Source organism: Periplaneta americana, chromosome 11 (assembly GCF_040183065.1).
Source record: "Periplaneta americana isolate PAMFEO1 chromosome 11, P.americana_PAMFEO1_priV1, whole genome shotgun sequence".
NCBI classification, from domain to species: Eukaryota; Metazoa; Arthropoda; class Insecta; order Blattodea; family Blattidae; genus Periplaneta; species Periplaneta americana.
Genome location: NC_091127.1, coordinates 151,456,367 through 151,474,533, shown reverse-complemented (window position 1 = coordinate 151,474,533; position 18,167 = coordinate 151,456,367). Strand labels below are relative to the sequence as shown.

Genomic DNA, 18,167 nt, shown 5'->3' with positions numbered 1-18,167 from the left:
TTGTTTAAGATTAAGTTTCTGTGCTTAAATTGATGAATTAATGTCTTCAGATCATGTTGTGTCTGGACTATAATAGGCCTAATTATTTTTAATTTCTGAATGTATAAGAATTTCTATACCTCTTTTGAGGAATGAAAGCAGTGTAATGTTTCTTTTGTAACAGTCTGTACTCATGTGTTAGAAGTCTGGAAATGTTCAGGCCACAACTTGGAGAAATATGAATAACATACTGCACAACAACGCAGAAAAAGTGATCCCGGTATAATGTGTAAATTTAAAGATGAGATTAAATAAAATAATTAGAGTTTATATTTCATATGATATCTTTAGAAAGGTAAACTTCATATAAAAAAGTTTCTGTTAGATAAAGCTGGAGCTCACATGTCATCAGAATACCTCGTTCTAGAATTCCACGCCAAATTTTAAATTACCATCTTGTGGGCAAGAAATCCTTGGGCAGACCGTTCAAGCACTGGCAAGAGACCGTAATGGGCCACTAGGCTCAATACATGCAAGGATGAAGATGAAGATGATGATGATGATGATGATAATGATAATTTGTAGTAGATCTACAGTTCAAGTCCTATACAACTCGGTCTGAAACATCGCAGATTTGGATGTAACACTGTAACAAACATGTCCTCGAAAATACCTTTAAGTAATCATATTCCGATATACTGTACCACTATCAAGCTATAACGGGGGAGGAGGTAAATGATGTCCCCCATAACTCCATTATATGGGGATTCTATGGTTTTGCTTTGCCTCCCCAAGGAAACTTCTCTCGCCGCCTATGATAAGGATTAACAGTCATCATATAAATACCGAAATTACACTAAAAAATTAGTCTTACCTATTGTTAAACAGCAGTTAAAAACATTGCTAGTTTCTCTAATAATTTAAGACCACGGCAGCATTTTATAAGAATTATAAAGTATCCCTAAACTTTCTGGAAACTCTGTATATCGTCCCAAATATTGAAATATTTACTCTTCTATGCTTTGCATCTGTACCAGTGGAATTTATTCCAGAAATTTTCAGCAAATGCAAATAAGTCGACAGCAACAGTAATTCTTCAGCAGTTAGACACACATTCATGGTCAGTCAATTGCAGTCAAAATGAATATAGGAAGAGTACCGGTACATATTTTCTCGGCAATAAGTCTGATCTATCACGTATTATTTCTTTTCCACTTCACATAGTATAGTTGTGCTTTTACACAAGGTGAAAATAAAAATTGTTATATGTCATGATAACAGAAATTGCTACATGCTGTAATATATTGTTACATGTGCTATTAACAGAAAGTGATACATATGGTGATAACTTAAACTGCTACATGTTGTGATAGTATAAATTGTTGCTTGTGGCAGTAATAGAAATGTTACATGTGGTGGCAGTGTAAATAACTATGTGTGGTAATAACTGAAAATGATACAAGTGATAATAAAGTACCGTAAACTGCTACATATGATGTGTTACATGTTAATATTTCTTAGCTGACATTCCACAACAAGAAACTTACTTTTCCAATAGAGTTTCAGTCAAGCATTTAAGGATTTCTGTGCACTGCTGATGGTAATCCAATAATCCCTCTGCAAATGTTGCCAGTTGAGAAATTTGCTCCACCTGAAGAATAAATGTATATAACATTTCCAAACTGAGATGTTGCAAATAATAATAATTCTTCATTTATCATGCCATAGCAACAAAAATCTAATTAATGGTTACCATATCATTAGAACTATTTTTCCAATAAATAATATCCGGACACAAGAACCTTAGAAAGACCTAGAACTAGATGATTGGACCAAGTGAAAACTGACTTACGGAAGAAAAATTATAGCTGGGAAAGAATCCATGATATAAGGAATTATGGCAAAATAGGTCTTTGTGGAGGAAGCTATGTTCTAAGACAATCCATAACTAATTGAGGACCGTTTTTGCAAAACTTGGTAATTGAAAAAACTAAATTTTACAGGTAAAGGTAAAAAAGGTAAAGGTAGCCCCGTAACATGCCATGAAGGCACTTGGGGGGCATGGAGGTAGAGCCCCATGCTTTCCATGACCTCGGCACTAGAATGAGGTGGTGTGGTCGGCACCAAGCTCTGACCGCCTTTTACCCCCGGGAAAGACCCGGTACTCAATTTTATAGGAGGCTGAGTGAACCTCGGGGCCGTTCTGAAATTTTGGCAACGAGAAAAAATCCTGTCACCACCTGGGATCGAACCCCGGACCTTCCAGTCCGTAGCCAGCTGCTCTACCAACTGAGCTACCCGGCAAAAAACTGAATGAAGACAAATAGGTTATAGCTGCAACCATCACACTTTGACACACTATAATGAAGAGAAATAATTCAATTTTACTAAGATAACTTTAACATCGTGTAAAGGCCTGCTTTATGTTAACAAATCCACCAAAATCTCAATTTTGCAAATTTTGCAGTTAGCAAGTTTTGCAAAAACGGTCCTCAATTGGAAACGTCTATGTTATTGTTAATGATGATGATGATGATGATGATGATGATGATGATGATGATGATGATGATTATGACGATGATTAAATTTCTAAAACAGTAACATTACTACGCCAATTTTTTTTTTCTAAACTTCAGATATAACCTCCAATCCCTTCCCTCTTCTTTTAGATTATTAGTAATATTCAGTTGTATGGATTTCAAGCTGAGATGTTACCAGAAAGGCACGTTTGCAAGTGGACGTTGTGAAAAATAACTTAATTTTTCTATCAGCATATTAGTCTAGTATGCTTTAAAATTTCTTTGTGATCACACTTTATGTTGGAATATATTTTATCTTAAAAATGTCTACTGTTGCATTCAATTTTGGCCATTTATATGTCCTTTTATCTCCCTGAAATAAATTTCATTTTCTACTACATTTCATTATGTTCATGAAACACTGTCGCCTTTCTTACTTCGCAGAGGAAATGAACTAAAATAAGACGAAAGCTTTATTGTATGTTTATGTAACTTTTTTCTTGAAAACATCCTAGGATGGTGATTTATAGAGAAAGACGCAATTTACAAAACAGACAGAATCATATTCTGACCAAAGACTGAGATACTAAGATAAGACTAAAATAAAGTCTCACAAGTTATTAAATTCAACTACCAAAATCAGGTTAAATTTCATCAAGAGTCTAAGGCTTGATAGGAATATTTAATACACAGGTATGTCACAAAACATCATTGGTCAATGACAGTTACTGCCATAATTTATATTAATATGAATCTAATCCACAGTTAATTCCCGATTTACCACGAAAATCGTCTGTAGCTGCATTTAGATTGGCAACAGGCCATGATTGTTTGGCCAAACACCTGCATAGAATTGGAATATATCAGTCCCCTAACTGTCCATTGTGCAACTCAAACCAAGAAATGGATTAGTAACACCTCAAAATCTGTGCTTCAGTGGCTGACTATGATAATATCTTCGAAAAATATTGGAGTGCAAGAGGTCAAATGACTTTATTGTCAAACGCCTGGCATTAGAAAACAACAACAACAACAACATATTAATATGAATCACATTTCTTTCAACAATCAAACCCACTAACTTGTATGGACACCATTTACAGAATATAAATAAAATTAAAAGCAACAGTAAAATTTCGTTAAAGTCCATATAATACTCAATGATATGATAAAAGGCCTTTAATGTAATAAACATTATCAAAACAATTTATTCATTTCTACTAATGTTTCAAAGCACTGAATTATTTTATATCATATATCAAATTTTTAATTTTTCAAAAGTACAACAATATGCACACCTATCGTTTTCCTCAAAAGTTAATAGGCACTATCTCTATCTGCTTATGTTGACTACTTTTAAGGCATTCAAGAGCTGTTAAAATTGCCAATTATAATAAAGTAAGTAAACTCTACATACTTGTGTTACGAGTCATAGGATTATACTTTTTATATCACTGTTGCTGTACTAGTATTTATAAGAAACAACAAGAAAATAATTTTTTTTTTTCAACTTACATCATTCTCAAGCAAGTTGTACATTCCCATCTGAGCAAGATGAAGAGATTCTGCGAACTTGTCTTCGGACATTTTAATTTCATCATCTGTAATGTGAGAACCTGTAAATATGAGCCAAAAAAAGGAAGGGAATAAAAGCTAGTGGACAAATTAAAAAGAACAACAAATAAATAAAACTGCAACCAAACAACTACGTGTATGCAATATTTCCTATTCTTCAACAACAATAACAATGACAAATAATAATAGCTAATTAAACAATTAATATAGTAGATAACAGCATAATATAATTATTAATGAAAGATGAAAACAACCAAATTTGTTGCAATGCCTCATTTAACCTTCAATTTATAAGACAAAATTACATTATGTACGAAACATAAAAATAATGAAAACTTAATAATGTATTTAATTTATTATTATTATTATTATTATTATTATTATTATCATTATTATTATATTATCAGCATTATCATCAACAGCGCTTACAAGGTTTGGCTCAAAACAGATAAAAAAAGTTCAATTCAAATAAAATTTTATTTTTTGAATCAAAAGAATTATTTTAACAATCATGGTGTTCCTCCATGACATACATGAAGATTTTTTTTCACATGATTGTTCTCTTTTCTTATTAACTTCCATTAAGTTACTACATGATTAATTTTTTTCTCCCACAGTTTCTATATAAATTTACAGGTCATTGGGACATATAAAACCAACACATATGTACGCAGAAATACAGTAAATATAAATATGAAAATGAATTCGAATTTAACCAATGTTTTATGCTCTATATCTCAAAATTACAACAAAGTTAAATACTCAAGGTTTATACCTAAAATAATTTTAAATTGTTTCATACTGTATTTTATTTTTAAGTTAACCTCTGCTTTGTATTCTGGATCCTAACGGTCAGACTTAGATGTCGGCCAGATGTCCCAAATTGTGGAATTAGTAGTAGTAAGCTAATATAATTATAATGCAGAGGTTATATTTTTCTTTCGAGATTCGATAGGGCATTATTACTGTATCTACGAAATGTGTGAACTACCATATGTTGAACTTATGTTTAGATAAACACAAATATAGTAATATGTTACTCTATAATTCCAAATTGATATACCAGTACAGTAATATAGGTCTACATAATAAACAGCTGATTTAACTTTTGTTGCATGAAGTATAAATAGTAGAGTTGCCAACCATCTGGAATTTTTCCGGATTGTTAGGAAATTGATTCTCTACGCGGAAAGAAATTAAATTTTTTTTCAGGGTACTTAATGTCTGGAATTGCAATTTTATATTCTAAAATGTCACAGTGATTTCAAGGCTGAAATATTATATGACAACTCCACAAGAATGTTGAGACACTGTCTTGAAGACCTGTAGTGCGTCAAACTTAAAAAAATGACTGAACGTATACATGTTCTTCCAATACTAGCAATGTTAATTTGGAACGAAATGAAAAATATTTGGACTAACGAGAGGAATCGGATAAGGCCAGAACTTGTGACAACAGAACTCTTAGTAAAGACGAACTTTAATATGTCCTGTAGAGAATTTTTTTTTTTTAATTTCGTTTTCACAAACAAAGAACTATTAAACAAAACAAAGGAAGCAATAAGCATTCTTATAAACTATAATGTTACTGTAGCGAGTCTTGTGACATGTATATCAATCTTTGTGCTTTTAAACGTGTAAGACTGTTATGCCATCTAGTTTAACGTTCAACCATATATTAATACAAAGTTAATAAGCCTAATTATAATAGTAATTGAGCTTAAAAATACAAGCGTAGAGTACTTACACTGAAATGAGTTTTTAGTTTTTGAATGTACATTTACTTAATTTTAATAAATATGTCCTGAATTTCTGTGCCCTGGAGTTGGCAACCCTAACAGATCATGGACATTAAAACATAATGTTTCTGCTGAATAATACGTGAGAAATATTACAATTAAACAGGTAGAAATTCACCAAGTTAAAATTCACACACACGACTATGGATTGTACGCGAGTTGTACTGCATTATGCTCACAATATTATTCTTGTTATTTATTATACACCTCGGATATAGTGTAAGTTGTTTTCATCTTATATTCATTAATACAACTTTGTAATAATTCAAAGCGTATAATATGTTTAAAAAATAATTAATATCTTATGAATGAAGCAAATTATATAAAAATGTGCACAAAACTAAATACACAATTCTGTATTGCAAATCAAAGATAAAGAACAAAAATCTTTAATAAGGAAACAGGGATATTGAGTCATGCACATATTGAATTAGTATGATTAGAAATATTGTAATACTGTACTTTTTATCATAAATATACTATACACCGCATGTCTGGCTCATAGGTATAACATTTGAAACATTTATAACTTCCGTTGCATTTAATTTCGAGTGGAAACCTTAGTATATTAATTATGATATCTATGACAATTCATGAAAAACACCACAACGTGGTGCTGGCATGGCACACATGATCAGCATGTGTAAAGACAGCGATGTGGACACCTCAAAAGAAAGTGTTCTGCATTCTTTCAATTATGGAAATGAAAGCTGTTGAAGTGTGTGCAATGTGCATTTTGGCGTCAATTTAACCTCAGACGTCACGAAGATGTTCCTACCTATGTGAGCATCGCTAAATGGGACAAACAGTTATGAGAAACAGGCAGTGTTGTGTCCATGTGTGGAAAGCGTGATAAATGAAGGGAAGGTGTCTGAGGAAAACATGGAAAATGTCCGAATGGTCTTCGCAGCAAGTCTGAGGAAGTCAATTTGAGCTGAACCGCTCATTTGGCTTCCATGCTCTCCACATCTTACCCATCTGGACTTTTTCCTCTGGAATTTATGAAGGACTAATTGCATTGGATGCCTGTGGAGAACTTTACCAATTTGCAATGCAAAATTCGTCAGGTTATCAACGTCACACCAAAAATATTATTGAATACCTGGTTGGAGATTGAGTACAGGTTGGATATCTGCAATGTCACTGGGATGCACATACCGAACTTCTTTGAGTGTGACACAAAATATACATTTCTGAGCCAAAAAACACCAGATTTGACGTTAAATTATGGTAACTTTGAAAATTCCGTTGAGGCATCACATCACCATCTGTGTGGATTCAGATCACGCATGCTGTGCCAGTGCCATAATGTGATATTTGTCATAAATTGTCACAGATGTCAGTATCATATACACATGAATTTCCAATCAGAATCTAATACAACGAAAGTTATAAATGTTTGCAATGTTAAATCTATTAGCCGAACAAATAATATATTATTTTTGAGAACTGTATTCATTTGTAAGAAATATTATGTAGGACTGAGTTTTATATTCCTTTCCATTTACAATATTTTATATTATATGGATTGACTATTAATATTTTTATAACGCAGAATTTTAATCAAGACATGAAAAGAAGTATACAGATGAAAACTACAACAGAAGTGCCAATGTAACCATATTTACCTCCATTCAGTACACTGTAAATATCGTTTACACTAACAAGATTTTTACTGAAATTCCGACTTCATAATGTTTTAATTATCAGTGATTGGTCCAAAGAATAAACCAAAAGTAAGTGTAACATACACTGAAGCTGTTTCATTTTCTTGGGGAACAACAAATTGATCTATGTAGTAAAAAAAAATAACTTGACAATTTTGGATGAAAAATCATGAATGAGTTGATAAAAATGTAACAGCTGATCAATAAACGATTTTAATAATAATGAAAAATAGAACTGTTAATTAATAATGGAAAAAAAAAAAAAAAAAAAAAACCACACGCGCGCACACACACACACACACACACACACACACACACACACACACACACACACACACACACACACACACACACACACACACACACACACACACACACACACACACACACACACCACATTCCCTCTCCCTCTGCACGCGCAACTTGAAAATGGGTCACAGTCCTGCTTCTATATATTTTGTATATGACCATGTACTTTTCATTCAGAACAAACAATTGAAAACATTCTGTATCTCTTACGTCTTTTATCAACATCTGTGTTTGATCATTATATTCTGACAGATAGACAGACAGAATAAAATCTTAATAGTAAAAATGAAGAAAATCTGTGAAGATTCATTGCTTATCTGAATGGAAGTTAAAAATATATACAGGTGAAGTATATTTTGTTGCCATTAGCTTTGATAATTGTAGGAGTATTTCATAACACTATTATATCATCTTATAATTCTTCTTCTTGCGATGAGCCTTGGCTGATTGTACCTGAAAATTGATCATGCCATCTTTTGCATGGACGTCCCACATTTCTAAGTTCTCTGAGTTTGTAAAACAACTGTGACCTTCCATATGATATAGGTCTACGTGGTTCAGCCATCTTTGTCTGCATTCTTTTACTCTATCAGCTGTATTTTTTCTCTTATAGATTTTGTCATATTATTTCATTTGCATTACAGTAAATAACTCTCAACGAATTGTAACACTTCAAACCCGGTGATACCGTAGTACTAGTAGTAATATATATTATACCAATACTTACTTAGAAACAAATAAAGATACCATTATTTTCTTAGCAATAAATTTATAGATTCGTAACTAATACGTTAATCATATTAAATTTCCTGAGTAAATATATGTAGTACAGGTAATAGAAATATTCAACTGTGCATAAAGTACATAATTTGCTTCAGTGTTACATAATTTTATTATTAAGCAAAATAATTCTGCAGTATACGATACTCAGAACACAAAACTGAATGAAGGTAATAAGATATTGTTACTTCCTACTGGCACTTCTGTTGTTAGAGTTTAAGAAAGTGAGTGATAGAAGATAAAATGAAAATGAAGTGGATTTGACACAGGAATAGGGACTGCCAATATTTCTTGCAAAAATACAGAGTCATAACAAAAAGACGCGATATTTTTAAACGCAAATACCTTTACGTAACTTGCACTTGTATGAATTATTTTGGTATCATGCAACATCTTAGACTTCGAAGTTTTTATTGAAATCCAACATTTTCAATAAGTGGTCCGTTTGCATCCAATACTCTTTGCAGATGTCTACCAAAGTTGTTTATTACTGGAGCTAGTGTTTTCAGAGATGTTCCCCAAAGCAGCTGTAATAACCTTTTTTAGTTCGTGAAGAATGGGTAGAACGGAGAAAAATTCTCTCGGGCATAGGGATTCGAATCCGCGTTTTCAGCTCTATGTGCTGACGCTTCATCCACTAAGCCACACCAGATTCAAATTCTGATGCATGATTGAATCCTTCTCAGTTTAAATTTTACCTCTCTGTTCCCCTTCGGTGGCCTACTCTCATGTACTGTGTCACAGAATATGTGACAGTGGCACAATGTCCAACACTATGTACAGAGGTGCACTCATACAAATGACTAAGTGGCCGGAGTCCAACAGAACCAGGCGCCATCTTGAATCACGACGTGATTGCTTACACTTATCATATTAATATGATGTACCTAAGTACATATGATATTTCCATGCAGGAATTCTACATTACCATATGGTGAAGGACGGGTAGAAAAATTCTCTCCAGCACCGGGACTCGAACCTGGGTTTTCAGCTCTATTGCTGACCAGTGGCGGCTGGTGCTTCAAAATTTTGTTCGTTTACTTTCTTACTACAAAATATTAGGCCTCTCACGCTGCAGTCGTAAAAATTTGCAAAAACTCACCTATTTATTTCCACAATGTTTTCCCAGAAGAGTCTCTTCGTAGTGTCATTAGAGCATATCCGTTCATAAATGAAAGGAATATTCGCACTGGACTTTCAGTTATTTATGGCACTGACGAGTTCAGAAACATTTCAGGCTGTGTGTCTCTTAATGGAATTTTTCAGAGGCAATTTATGTTCAACTTTCGGCGAGTGTACAAAATTACTAGAAATTTTACTAACAATCCCTATGACGACTTCAGAGGCTGAAAGATGTTTTCCTACTTTCCTTCGAACAAAACACAAGGAAAACAGGACAAAGACTTTCGTATTTCACAGCTACATAACCGCTGAAACTTCTCGTATGCATCAGAATTGAATTTTCTGTTGAACGACCTGGTTTTGGTTTTCACGCACTGCGAAATTTCAAGGTTCAGAGTCGATCTACCAAGAGCTTAATCTCACACTTCTCTTCTAAGCTGCACGATGAAAATGGATGTTCTATTAAAGACTGAATTGTATTCATCTTAACTAGGGTCTATTTAATACAGTAGAATAACACAAACAACAAATTTATTAAAACAGCTTCTTACGCGTCACCATGTGCTCTCAACCAACTTGACTCGAGTAACTGCAGTGAAACGGAAAGCAAAAACACCAATAAAATACAAGCTCAACCTCTACCCTAAAAAAAAACTTGTTTTCGTGCCTAACTGCAGTCACAGAGCGGCAATGTTCTGTCGTTCACCCATTCATTGTCACTCATCAGTAGCTCTGTGAGCTACAGCCGTCTGTTTCCATTTTCAAAACTCGTTTACCTCCCTGTTCGTTTAACAACAACTGAAACTCCACACTGGACAACACCCCTCTCATCCCCTCGTCCCGAAGAGATACCCAAGAACAAGTCAGTGTCCATAGGAAGTACGGTTGTTTACTTTGGCAAGTCAACAATAAGGCTCCTACAAACGATTATAGTTGGATGAGAAACTTACTACAGCTGATCATACCAATCGTGTACTTAGACCACAATAATTTAACTTGAATTTTAAATCAAAATATCCGTAAATATTTTTAGGTGTATCGCAAACTTGCTACAACCTTAAGGAGCCACGCCTGTTGCTGACGCTTTATTCACTGAAAACCCGGGTTCGAGTCCCGGTGCTGGAGAGAAATTTCCTCTGTTCTACCCATTCTTCACCATACGGTAATGCAGAATCCCTGCACAGAAATATCATATGTACTTGGGTACATCATAGTAATAACTTCTTCAGTTCATCAATCATGTAGTCGACCTGGTTGGCGAGTTGGTATAGCGCTGGCCTTCTATGCCCAAGGTTGCGGGTTCGATCCCGGGCCAGGTCGATGGCATTTAAGTGTGCTTAAATGCGACAGGCTCATGTCTGTAGATTTACTGGCATGTAAAAGAACTCCTGCGGGACAAAATTCCGGCACATCCGGCGACGCCGATATAACCTCTGCAGTTGCGAGCGTCGTTAAATAAAACATAATTTATTATTAATTTATCAATCATGTATGAATTATTCCTGTGTACTTCGTCCTTCAGGAAACTCCAAAGATAATAACAAGGACTCCAATCTGATGGGTACAGTGGCTAGTACCATCTACAACATTCATCAAATTATTCAGGATAATGACTGAAGAGTATTCATGGAAGTGTTCATTTAGGTAATCCAGGAGGACATTCTCCCCATCTTGGAGAAAAGTTATTAAGGAGTTGCAGGTAGCATTGTACAGTACCTAATTGTGTCATTCAAGAAGAATGGTCCAGTACCTTCAACTGATGAAAAAGCACTCCACACTAAACATTTCTGAGGATGTAAAGGTGCCTCAAGGACTAAATATAGATTCTTAAAGAGTGCTTGCCTCAACTGACCTAATATGGAAACATTAGTAAGTCTTTTCAGATCATCTTTAAATAGGGTAATTGTTTTAAATTGAATTGTTGCAACAGACATTTGTCAGATTTTTAAAGGTTACGAATATGCACATGCTGTATGCGAGCAATGTTTTCATATGTCCTATTGAACTTCGGTCTGCCAACAACAAGTGTTTTACTGTCCAAAATGGAACTTGTTTTATAAAATCTTCGCCAATCTTTCAATTGTTGATCGCCGGGAAACATTAAATTCAAGTTGCATCACGACAATACTGCAAGACTACTAAAAACGTTTCACACAGAATATTTTTTGTTCGTAGTATACCTACGCCATTTTGTTTAGCAGCAGTTGTTGAATGCATCATTAAGGTTACATGTTACACACAAAAAAACTCCCAAAATCATTCATATAGGTGCAATGTGTAGAAAGGTATTTGCATTTTTAAATACCTGGTTTTTTGTAATGTCCCTGTATATGGTAATTAATAAATTTTGAGTGTGACAGAAACTTGCGTACTGAAGAAACCACAAACAGATTACATACTGAATTACAATTTCCACAAGCAGCTATTTCTACTGTCTCAGTTTTCACAGTTTTGCGATGTAACACAGAAATACCCATTTCCTGTGCTGTGAGCATAAATATCTCCATGCTAATTTACAATACTTAGTATTACAGTATAAAAATTACACATTGGATTTATAGGTACTAGAAGCTACAAATGCCACTGAGTCCGTTGGAAGGGTTTTCCAGGTCTGATTCACAAGTCACCGAATTGTAGGTAAATGAGATGGACTGCAACATGAATCTTGTAAACCATGTGCTGACGTGTAACTTACGATTAACACTGTTAACAATAAAAAAAAAACAATATATTGTTAATGGTCTTAACTGTTACATACACATCTGTGTGCGGTTTACAAGATGCATACTGCAGTTCATGTAACTCATTAACCTATTTTAAGATTTGAGAGACTTGTGAATCAGGCCTAGAAACCCTTCCAACTGACACCACATTCATTTCAGTGTATTCAGTGACATTCTTAGTTTTAGTGCTTATAAATCCGATGTCTAATTAATCACTCATGTGTCTATTTATTTATCCTGTTGTTTTCAATGTAATATAGAAATCAAATTAGAGCAAAGCTGCAGGTGTTAAAACACAAGTACGATTTTAAACTGTATTTTAATCTTTTCATGACTGGTGGAAACAAGAGGTGTGTGCTGACACAACTCTATATAAAAAAAGAACATATATATTTTTGGCAGTTCCCATTTCTTTACTGCATAACTGGCGTCTATATAAATAAAAATAAAATGCTTGAAAAAACACATATTGTGTCATGTACATTTCTCTACAAATGTCTGTAAGGAATTAATTTTGCTTTCGAGGAAAATAATAATAATAATCAGACAATCGTAACTAATGCTTTAGTCATAAACGTTAATTCTTGTTCTGAGACGAAATTATAGACGAAAAAAAATATTACATACTGCATCATTTTACATAATGGAATGATCTTGTTTACTTAAAGTTTCATTTTTTTTATAATACTTCTTGGAACAATTCAGTTGGTCTTACTTCATAGTTGAAATAAATATATTTATTTGTAATAGGACAGCAAAACTTGTCTGCTACACTCAATAGAAATTGTAACAAATTTTCAAAGTGACATAGAAACAAATTTTTAAATGTACGTATTATATTAAGGATGAAAAAATACAGGCATCTATAAATAATAAAAAATAACTTTTTCTATCTGAAGTATATCAATTGTTAGGTTGCTACATGAAACATTCATAAGGTTGAATATTTTAAACGGGGCTCATTTACAGACATCCACTAAACGCAGTTATTTTATGTTTCTGTAATAATATAAACCTCATTACTATACCATAAAAGTGTAATTAAGAAAAATATTTGTAAAATCTACAAACACAATCGACGAAGACATACAATTAGGACAAAACAACACCATGCTAAATAACATATTAAATAACAAACAAATTAAAATTAGAACTGAAAATATAAAGCATACATGTTTTCATCCATTGTGTAAGGTGGCTACCAGACTAATTCAATTAACTTACAAAGTGTTTTGATATTAATAATAATATGAAGCAAGTGTAGGACTTTAATAAAATGAAGCAAGTGTAGGTCTTTAATAAAATGAAGCAAGTGTAGGACCTATGATCAGAGATATGGAAACTCCGTAACAAAGAATGAAAATTAATATTACTGAACACTCAAAATAATTGGTCTTAAATTCATTATGTGTTTAAATCTAGCAACTTTTAATAAGAGCGTTTTTTATGAACAGTTATATTGGAATTCAATGCTTTAAAGTAATAAAGAAAAGAAGTACTAATAAAGGTAATTAATAATACATGGTTTAATAAATTATATTATCATAAAATGGATACAATAATAACCCTTGTGCAATATTTATGAAGAAAATGAAGACAGTGTGTTCTTTCATATCAAAATTGAAGATTCTGTATAAACTACGAAATTTCCAGGTTATTTCTATTTATATTGTTAAAAATATATTACGTGCATAGAACAAAATGCTTCAACTCACAGATTTCGAACTGTGATTACTGCCTGTTACTGTTTCTGATTTTTTGTACATTGATAAATATCATCAAGATAACTATTTGGTTAATGAGTGAACACACAATGTAGCCAATGCACGTTCAGTAGAAAAAAATATACATTTAAGAGGGGTTCAATATTTCGTCACAGACTGTATAATAAGACACCGTATTTAGAATATTAGAAATATTTTATGGGGACAACTAAGTTTTTAAATATACTGAAAGTGTTCATATAGAATTTCACTAATATTGATCAACACAATGCGTTTTGTTTAAAAGAGGACCATACCACAGTCACGAAGCTCAATACATAGGGAATATGCATCCATAGATAGTTGCTAATCACTAGGATCACTACTATCGTCTCATCATAGACAATGCGAAATAGTACTGGCACAGTCTATTGTTTCTAGCACCCTCAACAACTCAAGATTCGTGACTGTATACACTAGACTGTGACCATACATTGACTATGTATATATTTTGTCTGTAGTAGTAATATACAGGCGTATCTTATGTCATATTATATGTATACGTCATAATTAGTAATCAAGCAACAATCAATTATTGTGGGCAAATTCATTGAAATAAAGGGAAATCATTTCCAATACAATACTGTAACTGTCTATGCTGGGTCCCCTTTTAAATTAATATTCTATATAAGCAAAGTAAATTTTGTGTTCTAAAGTTGTATGTCTCAAATGTCAATTATTGAAGAAAATGAATAGGTACCAACATTCATTCTTTTAATGAAGGAATTTCATTTTGGATGTCAAGATGTTTCTGAGAATAATTACATAGACAACAAGTTCAGTCAATATCGTTTGGGACGGAAAGAAAATGTGATTTTAAAAATCAAGTTCTTCGGAATATATTTTAATGATTCAAAAATGTTCAAAAACACAACTTTCGAAGGTTGAATATATCTTCGTTCCCTGCTCTCTGCCTGATAAGTAAGGCTAATCGTCATGTTTTTCACACCTACATTTACAGCAGGAGAAATAGAAAGACCTTTTTGATTTATTTTTAATTACATTTTTTGTAAGCATTCCTATAAAACTATTGTAAAAACACCAGATAAGATAAAAAAGGTTATAAATTTCAAAATGGCGGATTTGAAATAGAAATGAGCCATTGCTTCGATATCATCTAACAGTCCAGGTATTACTCTAGCACATTAATATGAAAGAATCGCATGTCACGAAGTTAACAGATATCTGAACAAGGTCCAACAAAATCTACTGTGAAGAGGGAAGTAGGGAGAGCCAACATACCAGTTAGGCCCCCAATGGGGCTCCTTGATGGGCTCCCATACGGGCTGAGTCCGCCCTTTTTATAGACCACTGAGTAATGACAACAAACAACACAACAAGACCAATGAATGACACAACACTCAAGAAAGTTAGATGTGCACCACATGCAACACAGTCCAACAAGGCTGTACTTCTCTGTTTCAACTACTGTAAGTAATGAGGGTTCAAAATATCCATTATGTATGTGGCATGAGCTGCCATCTGTTATATCAATTGAAATAAAAGCAAACATATAATTATCAACTGTCTGAATTGATTGCACACTTGTATTCCCGAAATGATCACAATCACAAATCAACATTAAAAACAGCATGTACAGAGAGTTCCTATGGGCTATTCCATATGAAATCGACCAGTAAAAAACCTTGCATTTTTTTTATACTCTAATTTTTTCCCTATTTATACAAGGTGCTGAGGAGAGTGCATTTTCAAAAATATACTATCGAAAGTCAAACGGCTTTCGTATTATTGAGCGACAAATTTAGCATATTTTATAAAAAAACAAGCCTCTTTCAGCGCTCAGAACTCTGGAACCATTTACTGCAGAACATTGAACGGGAGCTCATTTTGAAGCTGGCATTTAGTAGGTTATGATAAGAAGTAATACTTATTTTTATTGTATACAGAGAGACAGATAATCTGATTTTACTTACTTTTAGGCTTTTTGCCCATTTGTAAAAATGTAAAAAATATTGAGAAAAAACCTTGCATTATTAAAAGAGATTCGGCATTGTTTACTTAGTGGCTCGGCAATAAGTTTCGAGGGTATTAAATAAATTATTTTCACACACGTAGACTTGAACGGCGCAGTACCCCACACACTGGCCGAGAGTTGAAGATAAGCGACCATTGGGCGTCATTTTACTCCTGTGTTTATGAAAACTTGTGATAAAGCTAGCCCAGCCATGACTGCTAGACGACACAGCACGTGTTTGTCTCCTGGCCTTGCTTGTCTCGACTACCTACAGTCAGCTGGTTAGTTCATGCGCGTACTATTTATTTTCTTTATTTGATATTTTCAATACTTTCTTATCAACGTTGCACCAGTAAAAAATATGTGTTTATTTGTACTTTCACTGCAGAATCTAACCATATATTTTAAAAATATTTTTTCATGGGCAAAGGCATCTTAATGAAGAAAAATCTAAATTTCTCCATTTCCATAAAAAGTAAGAAAAACTGTTTACATGTCAATATAAACTATAATTTCTCAGCATCAAAATAAACCATGATTTTGATCATTGGGTGAAAGGGTTTCGGAGCTACAACAGTTTAAAGTTGCTAATTTTATGAAAATACGATAAATTTAAATATTTTAAATTTAAACACTATGAAGTTCTGATGCCTCAAACTTTGCACAAAGCATTGTATCACAGTTGTCAACGGACAGAAAAAGTTTCATTGTATTTAAAAATTGCAAGGTCAATTTTCTCTATATTTCGGTCGATTTGATATGGAATAGCCCCTATGCAGATAGGCCTCACTCCAACCACTACCTAACAAAATCTGTTGGTGGGCAGTGAGCAGTCATATGAACAAGTCCATGCACGCTGCCCTATGCAGATGGATCCTACTCCATCTCTTACCGCTTAGCTTTTTAGCTTCCTCGGGATAGATGCTCCACACTACAGTCACTACCGATGGTACATTACTACCTGGGACCGGTCTGCATAGGAACTCTCTGTATATTGCGACAAAAAATAAAGCTGTAGTATTAACAACTTTTTAGGAAGTAGAGTTATATATCAGGATTATTTATTGCTTTGAAAATTTATTTTGAACTAGCTATTACATACACTACTGTTCCTTTATCATTGAAAATTACATATATTGCTGATATTGAATTAGAAAAACTTGTAATACGAGAAGAATTCTGTTATTTATTGGGAATTTACATCCATTAGATTCTTAGTTAGCAATGTCACTACAGAGAATTATTATAACCTTAAAATTAACTGTGGGAAGACAGTTGCCTCCATCTCTTTACACGCAATTGAGTAACTTCTTCTGTATAAATTTAAGTTTTGTATCACTGATTAACATAAAACCAAACATATTTATTTATAATGTCACAAAATTTACTGAACTCCATACAAATTTGAATTAGTTCAGTTATTTCGAGGAAATGCTTTATTGAAAATCTAGACGCAAAGTAACTCACTTTTACAGATATTTAGCATCACAACAAAAGAAAATGAGGGCAAGATTTGTTATCACGCATAAAAAGAGGACTGTTCAATAAAAACTAATCATAGGCCCGGTTTCTTCAACCTTTTTTAAATTATAACAGTGTGTTATTCCATTTTAACTGTAAACTGAACAGTTGAAGCATTTCTTCAACTACTGTTAGTACTAACAGGCTGTTAAAACCTATGTTAATTTAACTGCCCAATTTCATGCAGTTAAATCATTCAACTCTCTGTTAGCATAGAAGTATCCAATATGGCTGCTGAACTTATATATCTGGATTATTTAGAAAATGATATCCATGAATACATAGACAGAGGGGTTGATTTCTGTGATTTGACAGACCAGAAGTTCATGCAAAGGTATACGCTATTTTCTGCCAAGCCTCACTTTTCGCTTTCAACTTAGATCTGTTTGTTTGTTTATTCTCTTTAATTGGTTTATACTGCGAAATAATTTCCAG

The 18,167-nt window shown here is 33.3% G+C and overlaps 1 protein-coding gene across 11 annotated transcripts in view; it reads right to left on the bottom strand.

Moving 5' to 3' along the window:
* The window catches only part of EndoA (SH3 domain containing GRB2 like, endophilin-A), a 392,332-nt gene that overhangs the window by 36,692 nt on the left and 337,473 nt on the right, over positions 1-18,167 (bottom strand). For 8 of the 11 annotated variants that reach the window (XM_069840238.1, XM_069840233.1, XM_069840243.1 and 5 more), the window contains 2 exons: positions 4,014-4,114; positions 1,527-1,630 (listed from right to left, as the gene is read on the bottom strand). In XM_069840238.1, the coding sequence (XP_069696339.1) occupies positions 1,527-1,630; positions 4,014-4,114 (205 nt within the window). Of the gene's footprint in view, positions 1-1,526; positions 1,631-4,013; positions 4,115-15,478; positions 15,548-18,167 lie in introns of all 11 variants that reach the window. The other 3 variants (XM_069840236.1, XM_069840242.1, XM_069840239.1) reach the window with 2 other exon arrangements.